General features: G+C 38.6%; 4 protein-coding genes and 1 non-coding gene across 6 annotated transcripts; 4 read left to right on the plus strand and 1 right to left on the minus strand.

Moving 5' to 3' along the window:
* Nucleotides 1-7171: 7171 nt before the first annotated feature.
* LOC110629848 lies at nucleotides 7172-7843 on the minus strand. The gene has a single exon (XM_021777014.2). It carries the CDS (start codon nucleotides 7841-7843, stop codon nucleotides 7307-7309), a length of 537 nt encoding a protein of 178 aa, XP_021632706.1. The 3' UTR covers nucleotides 7172-7306.
* A 151-nt stretch (nucleotides 7844-7994) lies between these two features.
* On the plus strand, nucleotides 7995-11533 carry LOC110629847 (NASP-related protein sim3). 2 transcript variants are annotated; one of them, XM_021777012.2, is made up of 6 exons: nucleotides 7995-8352; nucleotides 9100-9362; nucleotides 10036-10236; nucleotides 10359-10449; nucleotides 10630-10903; nucleotides 10982-11533. In XM_021777012.2, exons 1-6 carry the CDS (start codon nucleotides 8030-8032, stop codon nucleotides 11306-11308), a joined length of 1479 nt encoding a protein of 492 aa, XP_021632704.1. In that variant the 5' UTR covers nucleotides 7995-8029; the 3' UTR covers nucleotides 11309-11533. The 2 variants fall into 2 exon arrangements, with proteins under 2 accessions (XP_021632704.1, XP_021632705.1); XM_021777013.2 differs by having other exon boundaries at nucleotides 10633-10903.
* Nucleotides 11534-15810: 4277 nt separating this feature from the next.
* On the plus strand, nucleotides 15811-18682 carry LOC110628975 (BTB/POZ domain-containing protein At5g66560). Its single transcript, XM_021775793.2, has 4 exons — nucleotides 15811-16229; nucleotides 16342-16411; nucleotides 16531-17838; nucleotides 17938-18682. The coding sequence occupies exons 1-4, from the start codon at nucleotides 16192-16194 to the stop codon at nucleotides 18490-18492; spliced, it is 1971 nt and encodes a 656-aa protein (XP_021631485.1). The 5' UTR covers nucleotides 15811-16191; the 3' UTR covers nucleotides 18493-18682.
* Nucleotides 18683-20525: 1843 nt separating this feature from the next.
* On the plus strand, nucleotides 20526-24287 carry LOC110629490 (cold-regulated 413 plasma membrane protein 2). Its single transcript, XM_021776478.2, has 4 exons — nucleotides 20526-20883; nucleotides 21685-21792; nucleotides 21893-21963; nucleotides 22572-24287. Exons 1-4 carry the CDS (start codon nucleotides 20708-20710, stop codon nucleotides 22823-22825), a joined length of 609 nt encoding a protein of 202 aa, XP_021632170.1. The 5' UTR covers nucleotides 20526-20707; the 3' UTR covers nucleotides 22826-24287.
* Nucleotides 23998-24085, plus strand: LOC122721664. Its single transcript, XR_006348368.1, has one exon. It is a non-coding gene; the product is annotated as a small nucleolar RNA SNOR75 (small nucleolar RNA).
* Nucleotides 24288-25331: the final 1044 nt, after the last annotated feature.

Consider the following 25331-nt stretch of genomic DNA (forward strand, 5'->3'; position numbering starts at 1 on the left):
AATGAAGAGAGAAGTGGCACAGTTTGTGTCAGCCTGCGAGATATGTCAAAGGGTGAAGCTAGAGCACCAGAAGCCGGCTGGAATGCTTAACCCACTGCCGATTCCAGAATGGATATGGGAGAACATAGCGATGGATTTTGTAGTGGGGTTACCGGCGACGTCCAACAGACTAGACTCCATATGGGTGATTGTGGATAGACTGACTAAATCTGCTCACTTCATTCCTGTCAGGAGTGGCTACTCTGTGGACAAGCTAGCGCAGGTGTATCTTGAGGAAGTTGTGAGGTTGCATGGGGCGCCTATTTCTATAGTGTCTGACAGAGGACCCCAGTTTACCTCCAGGTTTTGGCGAAGTCTGCAAGAGGCTATGGGCACAAGATTAGACTTTAGCACTGCTTTCCATCCACAGACTGACGGACAGTCAGAGAGGACCATCCAAACCATAGAAGATATGCTTCGAATGTGTGTGCTAGATTTTGGCGGATCTTGGAGGCAGCATCTACCCTTAGTGGAGTTTGCCTACAACAATAGTCATCATGCTAGCATAGGGATGGCCCCATATGAAGCTCTGTATGGGAGGAAGTGCAGGTCACCAGTTTGTTGGGAAGAGGTTGGAGAAAGGTCCCTAGCAGGGCCTGAGTTAGTAGAGATCACGAACAGGGTGGTGCCCATTATCAGAGAGAGGCTCAAGACTGCTGTTAGTCGGCAGAAGAGCTATGCAGACGTTCGCAGAAAGCACATAGAGTTTGAGGAGGGGGATCTGGTCTTGTTGAAGGTGTCTCCAATGAAAGGGGTGGTTCGTTTTGGGAGGAAAGGTAAGTTGGCTCCGCGGTACATTGGACCTTTTGAGATTTTGCAGAAGGTCGGAAATGTGTCGTATAAGCTTGATTTGCCTATGTCTATGGAAAGAATCCATCCAGTCTTCCATGTTTCGATGCTAAGGAAGTTTGTGTCAGATCCGAATAAGGTTCTCAGCGAACCAGATGTGGAGATCCTAGGTGATCTCACGTATGTAGAACAACCAGTGCGGATCATTGACACCCAGATCAGAAAGCTAAGGAACAAGGAGATCCCGATGGTGAAAGTCCTCTGGAACCACCATAACATAGAAGAGTGCACCTGGGAGACACGGGAGGCTATGCTCCAACAGTACCCCCATCTCTTTTGAGGTTAGTGTTAGCTTCTTTTGTTCTTTATGTGCTTTATGTTATGTTTTTCTTCTGTTTTGCGTTAGAGAGGAACATTCGGGGACGAATGTTCTTAAGGGGGGGAGAATGTAATACCCGGCTAGACCCCGGTATCGGAATTCCTACGTTCCGGCGGATTTTCCGTTGGAAGTCGGGATTCGAGGATGTCGGAGCTTGCCCTAAGGGTATAAGAAAGGTTTTTAAGATGTTTTTAAGTGTTTTTATCATGTTTGCATGTTTTGAGTTAAGAACATTGAGTTTTGAAATGAAAAGGCCAAGGGGACAAAAGCCAGGTTCGGCCGCCGAAGGTGAAGTTCGGCCGCCGAAAGTTGCATGGTTTCGCATGCACGTTAGGCCGCCGAAGGAAGAGTCGGTTGGCCACTACAAAAGCCCTTTTTCCCGAGACTTGAGTGTGAAACACTCTGTTTTTGGGTCAAAGGTAGGTTCAAGCTCTCCTTGGTGTGATTTCTCATGTTTTTCTCAAATCTTGCATGTTTTAACTTGATTTGAGCTATGTTTTAGAGTTTTGAGCAAAAGGAAGCAAAGTTGAGTACTTGGAGATTTTGAGTGAGTTTTCCCCCATCTCCAAGCTTGGATCATCAATCCTCTAGTTCTTCAAGAGGTAAGCATGGATCCTCACCTCCCCTTATGTTTAAAGCAAGTTTTAGAAGTTTTGGAGAGGTTTATGGCATGTTTTGGGGTATAAGCATGAGTTTGAGCATATGTTAATCATATGAGTTCGTATGAGTTTTGTTGTTGTTTTTGGGGTTTGAGCTAGTTTTTCGGCCCCTATATGCATGAGATATGTTATGTGCTAGTTGAGAAGTGTTGGTATGCATGTTATGGGTGTTTTATAGGTTTTTGGAGGCTGGAACCCTGAGTTGGGTCGGGATTCTGCCTTTCTGGAGAATCCAGGTTCGGCCGCCGAAGCAAGGTTCGGCCGCCGAACCCCTTGTGGAGGCAGTTTCGGCTGCCAAACCTTGCCCCCGAAAGCTAGGCTTTTGGGTGAGAAAGAGACTTTCGGCCGCCGAAAGAGGGAGTTCGGCCGCCGAAAGTGCATGAGTTTCGTCTCTGGACGAGGCTTTCGGCCGCCGAAGGTGCCGCCGAACATGCATGAGTTTCGTCTCTGGAGGGAGGTTTCGGCCGCCGAACCAGCCGCCGAAAGTGCCCTGACCAGCCTTCCTTTGCCCATTTTGTCATGCATGCTTATGATGTTTTAGAGGGGTTTTGGGGAGATATTAAGAGTTATGTTTAAGTAAGTTTGGTCCTCATTTGAGTCCACCTGTGTAGGTACGGACCCGAGAGACCAAGGAGGCCCACAGAGTTAGAGTTACAGCGACTGCTCAGCAGTTGACAGAGGTGAGTGGAACAGAACTTTGTTTTAAGTTAATGAATGTTTTAGCATGATTCATGCATCATTACTGCCATGTTTATGTAGGATGCTTTGCATTAGTATTCACCAAGTTGAGGCATTGCATTATTATTTGTTTATGTGGATTGGACCGAGGCGACTCCAATAGCCCATAAGTCTGTCATTATTGTATGTCCTGTGTGAGCTCCTTTGGGGCCGGGCATTTAACTTGGATGAGTCCTGTGAGAGCCCTTATAGGGTCGGGCACCATGAGTAGTTAGTGAAAGACCTGTGTGAGCTCCTTTGGGGGCCGGGCACCGACAGAGGGAGTTTTGGGGTCATGTCCAATCTGAGATGTGAAATGTTTGTGCAGTGATGCATTTCATTATAGCATATTTTAAATGTTTTTATGGTTTCCGCTCACTGGGCTTTAGCAGCTCATCCCTCTCCCTAACCCCATTTTTTCAGGGCCTCAGAGAAGAGAAAGAGAAAGAGAAAGCAAGGGTAAACGCATATGTACTAGTATAGAATAGTGGACATGATAATAATGTACAGTACAGAGTTTATGTAATGTATAGAAATGATGTAAAAGCAAGTTATATAGAGTGTTAGAGTATTGTGCTTGGCCCTAGTGCTTGTTATCCTTTGTACATGATCCTTTTATGTTATATATGTTTGAGACAATGTTGTGATGAGAGCTAGGCTTGGTGCATGGTAGTATTTCTATCTCTGTAGTTACTGTATGGTACCATAGCAGGTATCACTCTTCGAGTGCATACAGACAGAGCATGCATAGTCCAGGCTTAGTTGATGAGAAAAGTTTCAAGAAAAGAAAAGATAGTCAAGCAAAGAAAGAAAAAAAAAGAAAATAATAGAGAAGAGTAAGTAACAGTGTTAAGTTTAAGTGTGATCATGTATGGGTTTTATCAGGTACACAGGTGGCTTACTACGGGTCCCGGCGGCCTTAAGCCGATCTGGATCCTAGTGCCGGTGATGGTCCGGTAAGCGGGCTGTTACACCCTCAATCTCGTTCCTTTCATGTTCTCCTATTGTCTGTCATTGTGGATTCAACGATGTTTGTCCTCTTATTTAAACAGTTGGCATCAAATTAGCAGATCGAATTCTCTTTTCCAACTATTATAAATAATTCTCAAAGAAATGAAAGGGCATCTGATAACGTAAATAAAATAGGCCTCGTTAAGATCATGACATGTGTATACGGAATTCAGAAGGGTCGTGTGAAATATTTCTATATGGTCCGACTGGGCAGTAGAAAGCTTGATATGTGGAGCATGAAAATCATACCACTAATACCTTTACTTTAGCAAAACCCGGAACGGACAGACATATCTCTTCAAAACTCGTACTACAAATAAAAATTAAATATGGACACTATCGACCTTAGTGACCGAGGGGTCTCCACCTCGATACAGACTGGATGAACTGAGTATAACCTGACGAGATTGGGGTAGTATGCCAGTGTAATACCCGGCTAGACTCCGGTATCGGAATTCCTACCGTCCGGTAGAATCTCGGATGTCGGAAACCTCTAGAAGGATAAAACCATGTTTTCATAAAATGTTTTAATGTATTTTATGGTTTTAAGCAAGAAAGGAAATGAGTTTTGTATGAAAATAGCCTTGGAGGAAGACTCAGGTTCGGCCGCCGATCCTCAAGTTCGGCTGCCGAACATGCATGCGCTTCGGGAGTGCTTTAGGCCCCCGAAGGCATGAGTGAGGAAAGTCCAGGTTCGGCCGTCGAACCTTATGTTCGGCCGCCGAACATGGCATGCATGCGGAGGCACGTTAGGCCCCCGAAAGTGGCCTAGCCAGCCACCTATAAAGGGGTCCCCATGTCCGAACGAGTGAGCTTTTCTCTCCGTTTTTGGCCAAGGTGAGTTCTCCGTCGTGCCTCATCGATTTTGAGCTTCTTCCTTCGAATCTTCATGATTTTCTTATGAGTTTTCACTTGATTTGAAGATATTTGAGCAAAAGAGCAAGTTTTGAAGCTTGGAGACCAAAGAGTTGATTTCTCCCCATCTCCAAGCTAGGATCGTCTTTCCTCTCGATCTTCAAGAGGTAAGCTTAGATCCGACCTTCCTTGTATGTTTTAAACAAGTTTTATGAAGATCTATGGGGTAGAAATACATGATTAGGTTTATGTTGAGTTTTTGGTTTATGTTGTGTTTATGGACAATGTGGGTCTTTTATACATGTTTGATGTGTTGTAGTTGGGGTTTAAGATAGTTTGAGACCCCTATATGCTTGTTGGCTTGAGTTTGCTTGTTGTAGAATAGGTAAATGCATGTGTGAATGGATTTGAAGGTTTTTATGCATGAAAGAGGCTGAGTTCTGCCCTTGGAAAGAACTCAGGTTCGGCAGCCGAAGGCTCTTTCGGCCGCCGAACCTGCCTGTGGAGGCCAGCCTTTGGCTGCCAAACCCTGCCCCCGAAAGTGGACTTTCGGCTCTGGAAGGGAGTTTCGACCGCCGAACATGCATGAGTTTCGTCTCTGGAGGGAACCTTCGGCCGCCGAAAGTGCCGCCGAAGGTGCATGACTTTCGGTTCTGGAGGGCCTTTCGGCCGCCGAACCTGCCGCCGAAAGTGCCCTATTCAGCCCTCTTTTGCATGATTTCTATGATTGTTTTATGGTGTTTTAGGGGGTTTTGGGGGAGTATTTTAGAGTCATGTTCTAGTATGTTAGGTCCCTCATTTAGAGTCAGCTGCTTCAGAGTCTTGTCAGAGCTAGCCAAAGGTGAGTAGAATGACTCTTTATGTTTTTAAGCAAATAATGAAGGTTTTAGCATTATTCATGCATCATAATTGCCATGTTGCACTAGAATTCACGAATATGTTGCATTGCATATGATTATGTTGGTGCGGATGGATATTGGATGATCCATAGCCCTCGATCTATGATGTGATGATATGATATGTACGGTACGGAATGAAAGACCAGTGGGACCCATTCTACGTTCGCTGGCACTATGTAAGAGAAAGACCAGGATCCATTCTACGTTCTGGCACTTTGGAATGTTATGCTTAAGTGAAAGACCAGGACCCATTCTACGTTCTGGCACGATTGGATATGTAGAGGGCTATTGGTGACAAGTCCATCCTTGTTATGATATGTTTGTGTTGTGATGCATTTCATGATAGCATGAACTTTTAATGTAATGTTTTATTATTCTGCTCACTGGACTCTAGTAGCTCACCCCATTTCCCTAATCCCCCAGGTTTGCAGGTACCGGATAGGCCAGGAGGTCAAGAAGAGTAAAGTTATGTTATGTAATAGGTAGATGTGGACATGATGAAATGTAAAGTATTGAACAATTATGTAATGTAATGATGTTATTGAGGATTAGAGTTGTGCTTGACCCCAGTATGTTGTTAATCCCCTTGAGTACATGATTTTAGTGATGTTTTATGTAGACCAAACTTAATGCATGTTATGTTACCCCATTGGAGCATTGTTGAGGACTCCAGTGTGGGGTTAATGATTATGTTTATGTTTAGTGCATGCACAGGTTGAGTTTGGTGAATGAATGAAAAGAAAAGTTCAAAATTTTTATGTATGTGTTGATCATGTATGGGATTAAACAGGTATATAGGATGTATGTTTGGCTTGCTACGGGTCCCGGCGGCCTTAAGCTATCTGGATCCTAGCGCCGGTAGCGGTCCGGTTTCCGGATCGTTACAGCTAGCCTCCTACACACTGCGCATTGGTCGTTTCCTTCATACATCATTGGGATCATAAATGTGCATGCGGTAAAATAAATTGATGTGACGCACATGATAGACAAGGTATGGACTAACTGACTTGGCATTTATTATCCAGTTGCCCATTATTAATGTGCCGCTTGATACCCTTGTAAAAAAGTTTTTCCGCCCAATTTGTTGGGACATAACATAAGGGATATCAAAACCAATCAGAAGTATATATATATCACTGATCTAATCTAAAAGAGGGATTAGACTCTCTCTCCCACGCTCACACAGAAACTCTCAAACACATCATCTCTCTTCTCTTCGAAGTTTTCTTTTCTCTTTTTCTCTCTATTTTATTTTTTTTTACACCACTAAAAAGTTCTAAATTTGACTTAAGTACTAGAGGATCTCCATCGAGACATCCTCGATAGACCCTTAGACATTTTTTTTCATATTTTACAGGTTATTTTCTCAAAATTGAACATAGAAGGACTTATATAAAATCTTAAAACTGATCACAATTTTTTGATCCGCCCATTAAATTAAATCACAATTCAAATACGCGCATCTAGCGATTCCACTGAATTTCGATTCATCATGATATAATTGTAAAAAATCACGAACTTTTGAATTTTTTTTATCTAATAAGTCTTTTAATTTTGATAATTATGTTTAGTTACTATAACTTCTATCCTCATGTTTGAAAAAACTTTTGGTAAATTATTATAACAACACTTTATACTTTATAATTGTATGTAAAATTTTTCTTATAAACGTACATTTTTAGGTAAAATTTCTTAAAGAGAGATTGAAGTTTTTTAAAGTCATTATTTTTCACATTTACGCTTTATAACCATTTCTAAAATGTGACCGTGCACCTCTTTCTCGGGCCTCCAGAAAGGTGGAATGCAAAATTCGATAAGACAACTAAGATTAATACGTAATTAATTTTATTTAATGCGCAGGCAGAGAAATTTAACAGCAAAGGGGTTTATCAGAAATGAAATTTACATTTCCCAGCTCAGAAAAGCTCTTTGAAATATCAGATCATCACAAAACTAAATCATGATTTTTGACCTTTAGCTTCAGAACCCAAGATCCCATTTACTACGGAAGTGGCCACTAAAACGCCCACAACTTCCGCTCCCGCCACCGCTCCCGCTTGTGCCAGCCCTCCGAAGCTCACTGCCTCCTCTATTTCTCTCTCTGCCGTTTCGATCCCTTTCTCCGCCGTCACTATTCCTTTCTCCGCTGTTTCAAGTCCCTTTTCTGCTGCCTCGAATCCTTCCTTCACTATCTCCTCTGCCTTTTCCTCCGCTTTCTTCAGCTTCTTCCTCAGTCCGAACAGTGGAATATCCTCTGCATTCGACGCTGATTCTCTGACTGTCAATGCCGGTATTGCCGTTAGAAGGAATAGCAACTGCCTCCTGCTGGCGAAAGATTTGGGACAGTGCGCCTTGCATGGTGGAGGGTGCGCATTGCACGCGCGGCGGAGAGAGAGAGCTTGGAGAGTAGGAGAGATTGTGGAAGCCATTGATTCTAATGGTGGATTATCTGAATGAAAGAGAAATGAATATATGTGGTCTGTGGTGCTCTGCATTTACCGATGGGCAATACGGTCATTTAGCCGATGAGATAAAACGCTGTCGTTCTTTCCTTGTGCGTCTCCCTATAATTTCCCTCGTTTAATCCAAAAAGGGTTTTGAGGCGCTAAATAGAACTTTAGACCAAACCGTTTCCCTCTCACATTTCCGTTGTTCGTTTTTCCAAAATCCAGAGCTAAACAATGGCGGAGGACGAAGCTGTGGTATCGACATCATCACTGACAATGACCGAACACACCGTCACTGAGGCTCCGACCGATGTGGAAATTCAAACCTCGAACGAGGCCACCATCGAATCGAACGTCCAGGGAGGCACTGAGTCCACTTGCAATAACATCAGCAACAGTGGAGAAGCTTCGGCTCTGACTTCCGATGGAGATGGAGATGGAGATGGAGAGAAATCTCTGGAGTTCGCGGACGTGTTGACTGATAGAGGAACCAAAGCTCTTAAGGAAAGTGATTATGGCGAGGCTGCCGAGTGCTTCAGCCGTGCTCTAGAAATCAAGTTAGGGTTTCATTTTCCATGAATTTCTTCATTTTCATTCTGCTTTTCATTGCTCATGAATTAAAAAAAACGTGTAAAATCAAGTTTAATTTATCCGTCTTCTTTTCCTCTTGAATGTTTTTTTTAAGGAGTTAGGGTTTGTTAAATTTCTTTTATCTTTTAGCTATTTTTTTGTCATGCTTTTTTGCCTTCCTTAAATATTCATGTTCGATGCATTGCTTTCTCTGTTCTCCATAAACCGCAGGACATTATTAGTTATGGTGTTTGCATCTGCTGAGGTTAGGTTTTAGGCAGTCATTATGATCCTTCAGGTTCCGAGTGAATGAACAGGAACGAAGTGATTAAATTGGCGCGCTATGCTACAAATTGTGGTAGAAGTTGATTGCACATTGCTTGGATATGCTGTTCTAGTTTGTGTTGTGGCTTTTGTGTTAGTTAAGCAATTATGGGGTCCTCCCTCCTCTGCATGTTTTTGTTACGATATCCATTAGTTATTTATTTTTGTATTAGTTTCACATACTCTCATGTTCACTATTTGCGGTTACCATAATGAGTTTTCTAATATTGCTATGCAATGCTGGGCAAGTTTGTCTGCTGTGCTGTTGTAATTGTTTGTCTGCTTTGGTGGAGTTGTTTTAGTATTTGGCAAAAATACTTGTGATTGAATTATATAGGACATCTTTCACTCATTGGAGGGTGCTTTGGCCATCTCCCTTGTAAATAATTAACCGATCCTTATGATCTTAGGGTTTCACACTATGGTGAACTTGCCTATGAGTGCTTAAATGCTTACTACCAATATGGGCGTGCATTGTTGTACAAAGCTCAAGAAGAGGCCGATCCACTGGCTACAGTACCCAAGAAGGATAGTGAATCTAAACAAGACTCTGATAAAGATGGATCCGTTAAAAATTCAATAAATGGAGAATCTTCTACTGCTTCTGTTTCAAGTAATGTAGAAGAGGATGGGAAGCACAATTCCAATCATCAAGGAGGAGCAGCAGATGATGGTTAGTATTCTGTTATCAGTATGTCTATAGGTTGTTTTATTAGAACTAAATTTGTTGGCAAAGTGACTTGTAATTTTTCTTTTTTCTACAAATGGGTGATTAGCATGCTTGTAATAACATATAGTGCACACTATTGAAATTTATTAACCTTATTCTTAGTCGTTTAATGGTGCATAAACTGCAGTGCCTAGGATTTTTGGGTTCTCACTCTCTCCCTACTGAGAGTTTTTTTTTTTTTTTTCCTCAAACCCTACTGAGAAGTTGTTCAATAATAATTGTAGCGTCAGTTTTCTATTTGATATCACTAGACTCCTCTATTCTTTTAAAATTTTTATTTGTTAACAAGAAACAATGAGTAGAATTAATTTTGACCTGACATATGCATGCATGTGATCATCAAAGCTACAGTTGTAGTCAGTAGAATAGGTGGTTGTATTATTTGATCAAAATGTGGAGAAGAAAGTAATTGCACTTTATATTATGGCTAAAGTTGCATAATTGTTTTTATTACAAGATTGCTCTCCTTTTTTTTTTATTTCTAGTTGCATCCTTCTGTGCCTTCGCAAAAGGCTTTTAACATTTCTGGGTGCACTGAGATGGTGGAAAAAGAATAGTTATCAGTCTTGAGAGTATAATATTTTCACTGTTTCCTGCTGTCATATTTTCTTTGCAGCATCTGGGGGGAAAGATCAGGAAGAGGAAGGGGGGGATAGTGAAGATGAAGACTTGGCAGAAGCTGATGAAGATGAGTCTGACCTTGACTTGGCTTGGAAAATGCTAGATGTTGCCAGGGCAATTGCTGAAAAACACTCAGGTGACACAATGGATAAAGTGGATGTGCTATCAGCATTGGCAGAAGTTGCTTTGGAAAGAGGTACCTAGATTGAAATTTGTAATATGGGTCACTAGATATGTACAATTTGATAATTGTTGCATTGGTTTCTAAGCCTCCTTTTTTACTTAAATGTGGTTTCTATTTTTGATTTGTTTGTGTAGAGGATATTGAAACATCTCTCAGTGACTACCAGAAAGCATTGTCCATTCTAGAACGGCTTGTTGAACCAGACAGTAGACTCATAGCAGAATTGTATCCTTTTAAAGGTTTAATTGCTCCATCAATTTGGGATGATGAATATCACCTATTGTTAACAAGTTTTTTTATTTGACAAGTTTTAAAATGTTTCCTTTTTTTATTAAACCAATCAATTATCCCAAACCTTGAAATTTTGTGAAGCGTTTTCTCTATAACATCTTAACTGTAATTCAGAAGTTTCCGAATATGTTTGTGTTTGGAGATTGGTTCTAAGCCTCAGGAAGCAATCCCATATTGCCAGAAAGCAATATCAATTTGCAAGTCAAGGCTGCAGCGGCTTGTGAATGAAGTAAAGAGTTCCTCAGAATCAGCAATGTCATCAACAGTGTCTGAATTGAGTGAGGGTGTACAGCAATCATCCAATGGCTTGGAGAGTGATAAAGCTGTTGCAGATAAAGAATCAGAAATTGAAACACTTACTGGCCTGTCTGGAGAGCTAGAAAAGAAGGCAAGTACCACCAGAATGTTTGATTAAGGAATTTTTTTTTGAGCTATCATGTGTTCATTGTAGATCTCTGGTTTGCAGCTTGAAGATCTTCAACAGCTAGCTCTGAATCCAAAATCTATTCTTTCTGAAATCCTGGGAATGGCATCTGCCAAGGCAATAAGAAGTGAGAAAAGTGCAGCTCCAGCTGTGTTGAGTTCTTCACAGATGGCTACTGCTAACAGCAGTGGAGGTTTTGACTCCCCAACTGTTTCCACTGCTCACACGAATGGGGCTGCGGTCACTCATCTTGGTGTTGTGGGAAGAGGAGTCAAGCGAGTGTTGATGAGTACAGCCTCAGCAGAATCAAGCCTAATGAAGAAACCCACATTGGACCCCTCAGTAGCAGACAAAGAAGATGGCAATTAACCATTAGTTTTTCCAAATCTTGAATGCTCTGAGCTGTGGTATTTGTAGTCCAAACTGGTAAGTTTCAGTTTCTTTGTTATGTTCTCATCTAAATATTGATAACATAAAACCTTGTAAGCAGCACAATTGTCTGTCTTGAGCTGGATCCTGTTAGTGAGGCAGGAGGAAGTAACCTTTATCTATTACTCATTGTGGAATGTAATTTGGAAAAATGATATTTCTTTAGCTTCTAATATCCTTAATCCTTTGCAGCGGTTTCAACTGTTCTCATTCTGCCACTTAATTATTTTTCATGGTTGAGAAAATGAACTTTGTCAATCCATAATGCGATATTGGTTTGTGGTTCTATCTTAAACCATTCACAAGCTAATGGTAAATACGTTTATATTCTCATGCTTTTGCGTTTAGTTTCTCAGTAAATTCTAATTACGCCCACAACAGAATTGATTTTATGATACTGCAGTGTGAACTTCAGCACCATCGAATGATTTCAGTGCTTCTAGTTATCAATCTTTATTCTGTTTTTCGGTCTGCCTTTAAGACTCCATTATTTGATTGTCCTTCCATATGTTGGTTCTTCTGTTTGGTCCCCTTTATCTTTAAGCCCTCTTTGTCAACGATATCGACCTTGTATTGGTTGAGTAAATTATCCTAAGCTCTATAAAATGCAGACATTTTATAGTCGGCCAAGCTGGCAGGAAAGTTATTTAGGTCCTACAATTTAATTGACGTTGCAAGCAACCTGTGCTAGCTTTTCTTTCTATATATTTGTATTATGCCTCATCTCGGGGGATGAATTTGACCGATAAGAAGTGGAACTGACTCTTTGGAAAAATAAAGATCAATGATACTAACTGATAAAGTCTCGACAGCCTATCAATTAAAAAGTCCATGCTGGTGCTGATTTAATTCGGGGACTCCAAGTGTTTTCATTTAGCATTCCATCGATTTAGGATGGGCGTATAAGACTATCTTTTGGGATAGCTTTAATGGAAAAATCAGCGTATGAAACAAAAAAGTTGATTAATTTGGGGAAACGATGGTGTGATGATATCTTAATTAATGAACGGAGTTGCAATAAGATGCGTTGAAATTTCAAACTATTTTGAACTTGAAAAAGTGTAATTATAAACTGGGAATTTGCGGCTGAAGGAAACTGATCCAAATTATAATCAGGACCACAAACGTGCGAAGCCAACTATTTGGGGTTGTATTGATAGTGAAGGCAACAACGTTGATAATGAAAACACAGCCATATGTCTGGTTGTCAACAATAATGACAATAATGATGAGAAGAAATTTGGTAGCAATTACACTAGGATGGTTATATGGTACAAAGCAAACATAGTGTATTAGGACAATTTGATTTCAACATCCTTTGTCCAAATATATCTTTTGCTTGGTATCAGACAAAATTATTATCTTTCTACTTGTCCTCCTGTTTTTCCTTGTAAACTTCACTTTGTTGGACTCGCACACTTTTATTTTCTTACCTAAACAAGAGTATCAATTGGCTGTCTAGATTTCTTAGTTGCAACTTCGTAACATCACAGCCATTGGATTGGGAGGTTACTAAGGCACTGAGATAGTATTTTTATATATGAACGATGAGTTCAAGGCAAACTTGAGCTTGGAAGGCGGTAATATCAAAAGAAAGAATTGCCATATAACTGAAGTTGGATGAGAGAAGTGACTCACCAATACTAAAATAGAAAGCAGTCCCTTAATTATAACATCTTTAGGAAGTAAAGCAATGTGCTTTCAAGTGGACTGCAAGCAATGCGGAAAGCATTCATGGGGAGGTTGTGGTAAACACCTTTCCGCTATATATGATGGTATAGACAAGGGAAATCACTGCATGTGCCGGCCATGGCCAGGTGTTACCATCCCAACTGAGGAGAAAGCTTCTGGCCAACAAGCACCGAAAACTTTAGCTGCGTCATCTTCAACCACCTCATCAGGTATATATCTATATATATATATATATATATATATATATGTGCGTGCCTGCAAATGCCAAGTGAATAATAATCTATGTAAATTAATGACTACAGCTTTCTTGATTTTTTTTGGAGATTCAAGGCAGCAGAAAGGCGGTGTATGTTTTTAGTTAGGTCAGCAATCATCAACGTAGTTTTCTTCTATATATATATATATATAGATACTGCTGTTATATGTCATGCATGAGAGTGTTATTAGCTATAAATCCAAGAGTTGGTGGGTTATTGTCCAAGAATAATGATATTGAGATATGCTCTAATTCCGAATATTTAATGATCTCTTCTTTCATTGATAGTGATTAAAAAAAAGCCTTTCGATGTCATATTGTAAAGCAAAATATATAAAGAATAGAACGGTGGAGGTGAAATTAAAGAAACAATGTTGTACAAAGAGTTTTTACTAAATTCATTCCACTACATAGAAATTTGTTTAATAATTTATGCAAGTTCGTTCTTTATTAAGTTTCCCTTTTATTCATGAATAATGATACAAATATTAAATATTGAGCTTCAGATAATCATACGAGTAATAATCTCATATCATATAAATATGTGCAGGTGTCGAAAAATCTTAAAAAGATGGATGTTGGTCAGCAAATGCAGTATTAGGGAGTCATGATGGGGCTATTACCACCTACCCTACCAGAATATGTTTGTCTAAGCTGGGCTATGGGACAGTATGTAATTAAAAATAATGAAATGGGACAACTATGGTTAATGTTGTATTGACCAATCCCACTCCTACTTTTAAAATTTCCTTTGTTTGCTAGCTTAATCCTAGTGCATGGATTAATTAATAAAGAATCAAACTCTCGTTATCTTGTGCAGGATGCCATAACAGTTCCGTTTAATGGACTAGTCTCTTGGGTTTTGGTAAATTTTTGGATGGTTTTGTCATGGGCATTGTGCAGCCAGTTCGTTAGTGTTACCCACTAGCCCTTTTTTTTTTTTTTGCTGTAATAGTAAAAGCATTGATGAGAGAGAAGTTTGAAATCTAGGAATCAGGGGGTTCTAGGGAGGTGAAAATGGTGCACTTTAGTTTCTAAAGTGGTGGGGGAGCAGAATGCCCATGGTCTGATGTACTCAAGACATTTTGACCCACCAATCAAGCATTCTATAAGCAAAAGCATAGTCTGACCTTAGATAACTCTTTATTGTTTGGCTTTTGTTGTCATTTTCATTCAAGAGGTGCATAAACCACACACATACCACAAAAATGGTGTGCCCAGCTGAACTAAGCCATTCGCTCTTTTTATGCATTTTGTCTCATGATTAGTCACCAAACCACGTGACATGTAGAAATAAAAGGGCTCCATTAGTCCACTCCGGCAATCATCACCCTATCTTTGAAACTTTAATTCAGTAACAATTATTAGATGAGAAGATTCAGTTCTATGCAAGTGGGATGGGATTGTTTTTCCTTTTCATCGCCACTATTTCGGACATCACAATCACCTTTTATATCCACATTTTCGTTTAATAGTTTGATAATCACCCATATGACTCATTCATCCTAATCATATTTGTGTTTATAATTTCTTTTTCTCCTCTGTTTAGCGCGTTCTCTTGACGAAATTATGCACAGTTGTAAACACTACTAACTGGCAAGGTATGATCACATACTGCTTCTGTCACCTAATTAACATGGCAATAAATGTTGTGTAAGAAATGTAGAATGGTAGATGTGCTGCTATAAATGAGAATGAGAATGAAAAATAATGCATTTTTTTAATTAGGCATAAATGTCCAGTTGGAACACTATTAAAGAGTCCGAAATTAAAAAAAGAAAAAGGAGGTTTCATTTTCATGCGGGTCATGTCATCCATGTGATCATTTATTCCAAGAAAATGTTTGCATGAACCCTACGCATGGTCATTTTAGTTTAATCTTGGAATAATTCCCAAGATTAGACCCTCTCATTTCATGTATGCACCTTCCCTGTTATAGTGCTCTCACCAATTAACTAAATGGGTGGACCAGCTAAGACTTCTGTACTATACTAATGCTATTTGGCTTTGATTATAATAATTTAGCTTCCAAAATAAGAAGAAATTATTCAAATCCAATCATCATCATCTTTTTGTCGCTTTAGCTGTGATGTACAGTTTCAACTAAAAATATGAATGTGGGGTTGTTAATAATAATGACATACTTCAATGTTTTGCTTCTAGCTTTAGTTGAATTTCAGATTAAATATCATTTATTGAACTCTCATATTGTATTATGTATACCCCATCTCTGTACCCTTCGATCATTAACCTATAAAGGTAGGTGCGCGTTATTTATGTATCTATCCTCTGGATGCAATACAAGACCTTGGACTTGGACTAGGGTTGATTAAGCCAGGCCCATCCACCGAAATATTCAATTAAACTATTCCATAAATTACGCAAAAAGCAAGCAAGCAAGCAATGCGTTTATTGTCTAATGGGATGTCATGATGGGCTGATGGCCTTTTCAGGAAGGAAAGGAATTCTTCCAGAAAGACTTCCGTTCATCTAGAGAGAGAGAGAGAGAGAGAGAGAGAGGGGGAAAGGCAGGGAAAGAGAGGGTTGAGTGCAGTGCAGTAGTTGAGAGTGTGATACGATTTCAAAGAAAGCAAAAGAAAAGAGATAATTTATTGATCCACTTTTTTGAAATCTGTTGAAGCTTTTATTTGTCCGTTTTGAGTTTATATTTGGATGCTCAGACTCTCTCTTCCTCGAGAAACAGTGTGCTAGAAAGAGAAGCAAAGACCTCTCTTTTTTAGCTTCTTTCAAGTGAATAGTTAATATCACCCCCCACTAAAGACTCCTACTCTTGTCCTCTGTACTCAACTCATGGATCTAGCTTTAACTCTCCATAAAAGAGTCTAAACAGGAACACATTTTCTTTACAAGAAAAATGGCAGCTGAGAAGCCCAGCTCCAAGGGGCAAGCCTGGTTAGAGCTATCTTTGGTTCAGATTTCTCCATTTCTTTAGCAATCGTTCTGCTTCACAAAATCAAGAAAATGTTGACTCATATATGTTCTTTTTTTTTTTGGGTTGCTGCAGGTTTTGCACAACTGGGTTGCCGAGTGACGTTGTAATAGAGGTGGAAGATATGACCTTTCATCTTCACAAGGTCAGCCTAATAATACCCAGAAGATTTTACCTGCACTATAGTATAATCCATGGCTATTTGAGACCTAATACCAGTCTCTGTGTTTCTCTTTTTTTGTTTGGTTATATGGATTTGTTCAGTTTCCTTTGATGTCAAAAAGTCGAAAGCTTCACCAACTAATAACCGAGCAAGAGACAAACCCAACATCCATAGTAGAAAGAGAAGGAGAAGAGCAAGAACCTGGAGGAGATGAAATCGAGGAAGCTCATTGTCAGATTTCGCTCCCGGATTTCCCGGGCGGCTCCGAGACTTTCGAGGCGGCCGTGAAGTTCTGCTACGGTGTCAAGGTGGACCTCACTTCTTCCACCGTCGCTCCTCTTCGCTGCGCCGGAGAGTTTCTCGAAATGACGGAAGAGTATTCAGAAGACAATCTAATTTCCAGAACAGAACGGTTTCTCTCTCAATCTGTGCTGAAGAGTCTCAAGGAGTCGATAAAAGCATTAAAATCGTGCGAGAAAGTAATGCCTCTTGCAGAGAGCTTAGGCATTGCTCAGCGTTGCATCGATTCCATTGCTTCTAGAGCCTCCTCCACCGATCCGACACTTTTTGGCTGGCCGGTTAGCGATGGAGCTAATGAGAATAGAGCCACATCCAATCAGGCCTTATGGAATGGGATTGAATCAGCGGTGCGTAGAAAAGGGGCCGCCTCTGCCTCCACCGCAGCTGCCCCTGTCGGTAGAGGTACTAATGCGGATTCATGGTTTGAACATTTAGCGCTTTTGAGCTTGCGTTTGTTTCAGAGATTAATTCTTGCCATGAGAGAGCGAGATTTGAGTCCAGACGTTATAGAGAGCTGCTTAATGTACTATGCCAAGAAGCACATTCCAGGAATTTCGAGATTAAACCGGAAGCCATCATCGTCTTCCTCTACAACCTCAGAGAGCGAGCAGAGAGAGTTATTAGAGAAAATAGTTTCAAATCTTCCACTGGAGAAAAGCTCTCGATCTTCAACGACAACAAGGTTTCTGTTCGGCTTATTAAGAACAGCAAACATATTAAATGCATCCGAATCGTGTCGCTCCGCATTGGAGAAGAAGATCGGGTCACAACTGGAGCAAGCTACACTTGATGATCTACTGATTCCTAGCTATTCATATCTTAACGAGACTTTATATGATGTTGATTGCTTGGAGAGAATCTTAAGCTACTTCTTGGATGGAATGGAAGAGAGAAATACAGCTGTAATTGAAGCGGAGGAGGACGGTGATCGCAACGTGAGATCGCCTACTTTCATGCTCGTCGGAAAATTAATCGACGGTTATCTGGCTGAGATTGCCTCTGATGCTAATCTAAAACCTGACAGATTCTACAATCTGGCAATCTCCTTACCGGAGCAAGCTAGGCTTTTTGACGATGGTCTCTACAGAGCCGTCGACGTCTACCTGAAGGTAGATATCACTATGCACATTTTGATTTTCCATTTTTTTTATGATTTTTCGCTTCATGTCTCGTGCTTCTCATTCATTTTGACTCTTTTTGTACTGAAGGCGCATCCATGGATATCAGAGGCAGAGCGGGAGAAAATTTGTGGAGTGATGGACTGCCAAAAGCTAACTTTAGAGGCATGCACGCACGCGGCGCAGAATGAGCGGCTTCCGCTGCGGACGGTGGTTCAAGTTTTGTTTTTCGAGCAGTTACAACTCCGCCATGCGATCGCCGGAACATTGATTGCGGCAGATGCAGCGCAACAGGATTCCGCTAGGCCGTCATTGCTGAGACGGGAACAGGAAGGCGTTGAAGAGGGAGCAGTCTCGGCTGGTGCAACGGCGGCAATAGAGGAGGCACAGGACAGCAGCAATACGTGGAGGGCAGCAGTGAGAGAGAATCAGGTGCTGCGACTAGACATGGATAGCATGAGAACGCGGGTGCATCAGCTGGAAAGAGAATGTTCCACAATGAAGAAAGTGATTGAAAAAATTGATAAAGTGAACCCACGTGGGTGGAAGCGGTTCGGGTGCAAGTTCAAGACTCAAGTGTGTGATTCTCATGAACAAACGGTGGTAAATGCTAGGAAAGGAAGGCACCATCATCACCAACAATAGGCCTTCCCTTACGTGAACAGAGAACACGACATGTCGTTAATTGTTATATTGTCTCGTTTGAGTTGACCCATTTTCATTGTGTAGACGATTATCCAGATTTGTTACGCCTGCCTGGTAAGCACCACATGTAATTTACTGCCACGTAAGCATTCTGGAAAAATAAAAATAAAAGGTGAAATTATTATTTGCTTTGGTTGGCCAAATTTACACGGATTTTGAGGAAATAGGTGCCTCAATTAAAGAGCTTGAGCCATTAGTGGAAATTACAGTGTCTTTCGTCTGTATAAAGTTTCTGCAATTTGAGCACAGTGATGGTGTCGGAGTCTCTTTCTCAGATTGAAAAATTGCTTTAGAACTTAGAAGCTTCAGAAATTGTTGGGTAGATCCATGCTTATTTTTGTCGTTAAAATGTATTAATTTAAAAGAAAATATATTTATCTGATAAAAAAAAATGAAGTAATGTTTAACCGAATCTGACAAGGAAGGAGCAACCCCTTATATCAATTTGCAAGTCAAAGCTGCAATGCTTGTGGAAGAAGTAAAGAATTGCTCAGAATGAGCAAAGTCATCGGAAGTTTCTGAATTAGAAGAGGGCATCCTGTGCAGCAGTCGTCCAAGAAAGCTATTACATATAAAGAATCAGAGATGGAAACACTTGCTGGCCTGTCTAGAGTGCAAAAAATTTTAGAATACAACCGTTATTTTATTATATCCATTATATTATGGATCCATATAACTCCACCATCAATAATTAAAACGTAATCATTATATGAAATAATTTTAATACTGTATTATTAGAAATATTCTTTCTCAGTTATCCTGTGTTTATTGTAAATATCTTATTTGCAACTTGAAGATCAACCCTCTTATTACCTTCACGAAACACATGCTGCAAGCAAACTTTCCATGGTTAATCTAACAACTGCCAGCCTAGTACCTACACTTCTCCACCACATTCAAATAAATAGGATCCATATTTTAATTCTTAATGTAATCTCAATTATACTTGAGTAAATTTTATAATGCAATCAGTGTGTTTTATGAATATACGCCTTCACTAAGAATTACTTATTTAATATTAATCCAATTGCAAGTAGAAGTGAATAAGCAAGAAGGATAAAAGGTGAGAGAAAAGGGAAAGGAAAACGAAGGAAAAAAAAAAAGTCATGATATGATTGCAACTAAAAAATGTCTAATATTATAATTTATTTTTACAATATTTAAAATTCATTATAAAGAAAATAAAAAATAAATAAATAACAGAACTAGTCAAACGATACCAAACCTTGGAGAGATTCGTTTTTTTAAATAAATTATTTCTAACTATAATTTTTTATTTATAAATAATATGCTTGAGATAATTTTATTCATTATTTTTTAATTTAAACTTTTAATAATACTATGTTTTTTTAAACCATATCATAAAATAAAACTCTTATAACATTTACTTTATTGAAGTCCTCTCAACTTAAATTTAAGAGTTTTCTTTTTTACGTTAAAATAATATATACACTGATATATTTTTTAAATTTAATATTTTAATTTGTATATTTTAATTTTATCAAGCTAAAGTCTCTCCATCCAATTTTTATTAATTAGCATAATTTTAAAAAAAATTATCTTAAATTTAATCACTTTTCTTGTAAATGTTGTGTCCTCATATTTCCACTTTTTTTCTTTATTCAGCAATAGCACAATTTCGCTTTCCTATCCTCTCTATTATTATCATAACAAATGATTACTTATCAATTTGTACAAAACATTCTATTAACTAAAAACTCTCAACATATTTTTCATGTGAGTAATTGGTAAACAACGATGGATGAATTTCATGGGGGGAGGGATCGGACGTGGAAACGTGAGATAGGATCGAGTCAAGCGAAGCCACGTGCAAAATTACGTAATGCCAACGGTCAACGGCCTGAAAAACAGCGAAGAACAAGAACTAAGGAGGAAGGAAGGATCTGAAACTTCACCGTCACCGTTCCATTTTATTAATTAATTAATTACTATATTTAATTTTTAATTTTCGCTAAAAATAAGGTCCCACCTCACGCGCCAAAACGTCCTCATCCAGAACTGTACATTTATCCAGCTACGAAGCTGCTCAGACGCAATTTGTTCTTTGATCCCCACTCTGATATCCGCTGCAATTCTTGTGTTTTAGATCTCAAAACTTGAAACATTTTGTAAAGGGAAGGGAAATCGATTGGATATGGGGAGGACGGAGTACTTGAAAATGAGTACTGATCAAGTAAAAGCCGATTTGATCCGGTCTGATCTCAATGAGCTCAAGGTTGCTGCCAAGCGACTCATCAATGATGCCGCTCTGCTGGGTGGGCTCGGCTTTGGTACTTCATTTCTCAAATGGGTGGCTTCTTTTGCTGCCATGTGAGTCTCACTCTCTCTCCCTTTTATCTTTATATGCTGCTGGTTCTTCTTCTTGTGGGTTTTTGCTGGGTGGAGTCATGAGTGTCACTTTGAATTCATACTTGGGTTACTGAAATTTAGCTTTGGTAGGATGTAATTGTGCCTGTTTATTGCTGTGATTAATGAGGTTTCACCTTGACGATGTTTCCATAGAAAATTAGTTTAACAATATTTAATTATGGATAATAGTTTGTGTCAATTTTGGCTATTTGTAAATTTGAAAAAGAAAAATGAAAACAGAGAAATCCCATTAATGGACAGATTGCTGGATGGATAACCCATTTTCAAGCAGGACTATGGCGTTGATAAAGATGCTTATTTCTCAAATAAGATGTGATTGGGTTCTTCTATTATGCTGGGTTCCTTGTTGGAGTTAAATTGTTTGACTACACAGCGAGTTTCCTGCTTGTAAAACTTGGGGAAAAAAAAAACAGAAGTAATCCGATGCTGTTTAATATTCTTTTCCTTCTTGAATTGGGAGATTCGATGAAAGAAATATAAGGATTATATCTCATTTTAGGTGCTTTTGAAGCCTAGTCTCTTCTTGACTGCATTTGTTCTTGCCTAGATTCTGTCCAACACTTGACAAGTAGAATAAAAACATTTGGATTTTGGTTCTGACTAAATCAATTATCTAGCAACTGCATATTTCTATTAGTTGCTTTCTAATTGATATGAACTCTATGTGTTCTGCTCTATATCATGTTCTTTTAGCATGTGAATATTTTGCAAGTTATTGACAATTTTCAATGTTCAATGCAGATATTTGCTGATATTGGATCGGACAAACTGGAGAACGAACATACTGACCTCTCTCTTAGTCCCTTACATTTTCTTTAGTCTTCCTGCAGCAATATTTAATTTGTTAAGGTATTAACTTCCTCTGATAATAAACTTATAGAGCTCTTCAATTTTTCACTTACCTTCTCCTGAACTTTATTTATTGACATCTGTATTTTAAATTGTACAGAGGTGAGGTCGGAAAATGGATTGCTTTCATTGCAGTGGTGCTCAGGCTTTTCTTTCCTCGACACTTCCCAGGTATCAAGTTCAGCTCTTTTTTCAAGCTCTATTTAGCTTTGCCCTCTCAAATTTCTTTTTGCCTTGTCCCCTCCATTTGACTGTTAATGAGCTGTGTTGCTCAAGAGAACCAGAATTTCCCAAAGTACTATGATAATTTGGGAGATAAGCTATTATCTTTTAGCTTTGGTCAATGTGCACCTCTGTAACTTTTGGAGATGCTTCCTAAATCTCAGTTATGAACAATGAACATTTACCTAGTGCCCATACAATATTTGTGAGAACATGCGGAAGTAGATTTCCATATTGGCTTGATTTTGCTGCAGCTATAACCTAGGTTATTCGGACTCGAATATGAGTGTGAGAAATAGGTGCATATTCCGATGTTGGACTTGTCAGACAGAAATATGGATCTAAGTTTAGTTATGGGTACTGAAATTATGTCACTTAAATGTCTGAATGTACGAAATATGTCAGACACATTTCATGTCGTATCCTATGAAATATCATGTCGTACAATATGAGAAGTCAGAGTATCAGGGGCTATAAACTATGATTTTCATGTGTCAATTGAGTGCCTTAACTTTTCCTTTTTCTTAATCCTAATCCCTGGTTATTGCCATTGACAGATTGGCTGGAGATGCCAGGATCATTGATTCTTCTTCTAGTTGTGGCTCCCAACTTCTTTGCGGACACGTTGAAGGACAGCTGGGTTGGTGTTTTGATATGCCTCCTCATTGGTTGTTACCTACTGCAAGAGCACATCAGGGCATCTGGTGGATTCAGAAACTCCTTCACTCAATCCCATGGAATATCAAACACTCTTGGTATTATCTTGCTGTTAGTTTACCCAGTATGGGCATTGGTGCTTCACTTCATCTAATCAGCTGGAACTTGAACAATCATTTTCATGTCGTGTCTAAATTTGTATCTAATATTTGAAATCTTATTGCTAATGATAACTCAGGTTAATTATTTTAATTTTAATGAATGCAATATTTGATAATTCATACTTGTCTCTTAGGCCACCTATAGTGCAAATGAAGTGTAGCTCAATGGACTTGATCTTGAGGTTCATAACCTTCAAAAACACTGGAATTGGGAAGTTCTCCATTTTAGATAGCAATTGTTGGAACTCATACCCATTTTGAAATCGAGAGTTTTGTAAAAATTAATTTGTCTTTTTCCGTCGATTCTCTCAATTTGCAAGGAAATAATTTATTTTTTTAATTTTAAAAAAGTTATTTTTAAAAAAATTGAAGTCATGCATAATAATATAAAATTTCTTTTTTTTTTTGGACAAATGCATTATAAATTACATTTTTACAAGGTCTGTGTAAGGCAAAGAGTACAACAGAGGATTGAATATAAGGCCCACTAAAAACTCACCCAACCCTTAAATCAAATCAATTAAATCAAATTAAAACAGTCCCACCCACAAAAAAACCAAGACAACCCATTCAGACTCTAAAATCCAACCCATCCATCGCCATGGGATTGGAAATATTTGAAGTTCGTCAAAAGGTTATTGCATGCTAATGTGGTGTTACAATTAATTTTATGTTAAGCAAAGTAATGCGATTAATTTTTTTATTAATAATAAAATGTAACGCAATTAATTTAGCAAAAGCTCAATCAAGTGGACATTAAAACTCACTCCATGGTATTCACCCTTAAATTAATAATTGATTTATTACTTTTAGTTAATTATAGACTTGATCAAAATATGGGCCTCAAAAGTTTTACCAAGTTAGATTAGGCCCGCCCAATTAAATAAAAAAGTATAACATTAATAAAAAAAAATTTCGATAAGTATCCGACGTGTCGTAGCCGCTTTGAGTTTCGAATTTGGATGAGGGCAAGAGGTAAATCAATGGTATATTGGTAATTTTAAACGAGAATAGAGCAAAACGGAACCCTAGCTGTATCAGTCTTTGCCTATAAAATGGTAACGAAGGCCTACTTTTCTTTGAGTTCTTCCCTCCTGTTCCTTTTTTGTTGTTTTGCTTTTTGTTTTTTCGTTTTTCGTTTTACTCAGCTATAATGATTAGGGTTTCTCGGTGATGAAGAAAAAAAAGATGACGAGTCCGATCAATCCATTCTTTCAATTGTGACGACAAATCGAGGCATTTGTCTGAGAGAAATCCTTTTCACTGCTATTCTTTATTTTTCCCTATTTTTAGTTTATGATCTCATATTTTTGTTCAAGAAATAGCTCTACCTCTATGAAATGGTTCTTTTTTTTCTTAAAAAAAAAAGAAAAATTATTGCTGATGAAAGGCGGGCGGTAGTGATGATTGAGATATTCCATATGTCTATATGATGATTTTAACTCCTCCTACTCATTCTGAACGCCTGTTATTTATGCTTTTATTTTTATTTGTCTTTTATTCTCGTGGATTTAATTAGTCGGATTATCATCTTGAATTTGGTTTAAAATTTTAGAAATTTTTTTTAAAACGATGGTGTGCATGATTTTTGTATTACAAATCCCTTTTTCCCAAGTGTTGAGACTTGAGGGAGAAGGAATTTGCAGCAATGATGAGAAGTAACCTCTCATTTAATGCATTGAGGGTCGCCTATGATAGTCTTCAAGCACTTTTGAGCTGCTCGCCGACCCAGCCCCTTTCTCCTCAATTGAGATTACTACAATGTCATTCGGTCATGACCAATCTACTTTTTGAGAATTAGTGACTGGCCTTAAGCTAATCAATGATAAATTTGATTAAGGATTTAAAAGTTTTTGAGCAAATTAATACTACACTTGATTGGGGTTTTGGCCTTAAGCTAATCAAATCCACTTGAGCAAAATTGAACAAGTCCATCTATATCTATTTGAAGCAGATTGGAGAAAACAGTTTACGTCCAACTTGGCATGTATAATGAGATGAGGAAGGGACTTAATGATGAGATCATTTGGGTTGAAATCTCCTGGTTTAGAGTGATAGAAAGACGAGCAGCTCAAAAAAAAAGGTGATAGAAAGACGAGCTTCTCTATAAGTTAAGCAATCAAAGAAGCTAAGAAAAAACAAAAAGAAGAAATTTATGGTCGTTTTATACAGTAAACTCAATTCCTTGAATAATTCATTGGTTTTAAACATATCAAAATATTTATAATTTGTATAAAAAAAAAAAGTCTATTAATCAATTTTTATTAATTTTAATTATTGTAAAATTTAAATATTTTTAAATATTTGAGTGATTAATTAATAATTTTTTTATATCATAATTCATATTAAAATACTAACATATTTTTCAAAGTGATTAATGAATGTTCCCATTACATAGTAAAGAGGCTGTCAGCGGATGGACTCTTGGGATTGGCCTATTACGATTGAGGAGCAGAAAGGGAAGATACGCAAAACTGTGAAGTGCCTTGTATATTTTTG

This window comes from Manihot esculenta, chromosome 13 (genome assembly GCF_001659605.2).
Source record: "Manihot esculenta cultivar AM560-2 chromosome 13, M.esculenta_v8, whole genome shotgun sequence".
Classification (NCBI taxonomy): domain Eukaryota; kingdom Viridiplantae; phylum Streptophyta; class Magnoliopsida; order Malpighiales; family Euphorbiaceae; genus Manihot; species Manihot esculenta.

Excerpts from the sequence above, each read along its gene's own strand:
- LOC110629490 (XM_021776478.2), top strand. The coding sequence starts at position 20,708 with ATGGGGAGGACGGAGTACTTGAAAATGAGTACTGATCAAGTAAAAGCC. Across the intron at positions 20,884-21,684 it reads GTGGCTTCTTTTGCTGCCAT|ATATTTGCTGATATTGGATC; the intron begins GTGAGTCTCACT and ends TGTTCAATGCAG. Across the intron at positions 21,964-22,571 it reads CTTTCCTCGACACTTCCCAG|ATTGGCTGGAGATGCCAGGA; the intron begins GTATCAAGTTCA and ends TGCCATTGACAG.
- LOC110629847 (XM_021777012.2), top strand. The coding sequence starts at position 8,030 with ATGGCGGAGGACGAAGCTGTGGTATCGACATCATCACTGACAATGACC. Across the intron at positions 8,353-9,099 it reads AGCCGTGCTCTAGAAATCAA|GGTTTCACACTATGGTGAAC; the intron begins GTTAGGGTTTCA and ends TTATGATCTTAG. Across the intron at positions 9,363-10,035 it reads AGGAGGAGCAGCAGATGATG|CATCTGGGGGGAAAGATCAG; the intron begins GTTAGTATTCTG and ends TTTTCTTTGCAG.
- LOC110628975 (XM_021775793.2), top strand. The coding sequence starts at position 16,192 with ATGGCAGCTGAGAAGCCCAGCTCCAAGGGGCAAGCCTG. Across the intron at positions 16,230-16,341 it reads AGCTCCAAGGGGCAAGCCTG|GTTTTGCACAACTGGGTTGC; the intron begins GTTAGAGCTATC and ends GGGTTGCTGCAG. Across the intron at positions 17,839-17,937 it reads CCGTCGACGTCTACCTGAAG|GCGCATCCATGGATATCAGA; the intron begins GTAGATATCACT and ends TTTGTACTGAAG.
- LOC110629848 (XM_021777014.2), bottom strand. The coding sequence starts at position 7,843 with ATGCAGAGCACCACAGACCACATATATTCATTTCTCTTTCATTCAGAT.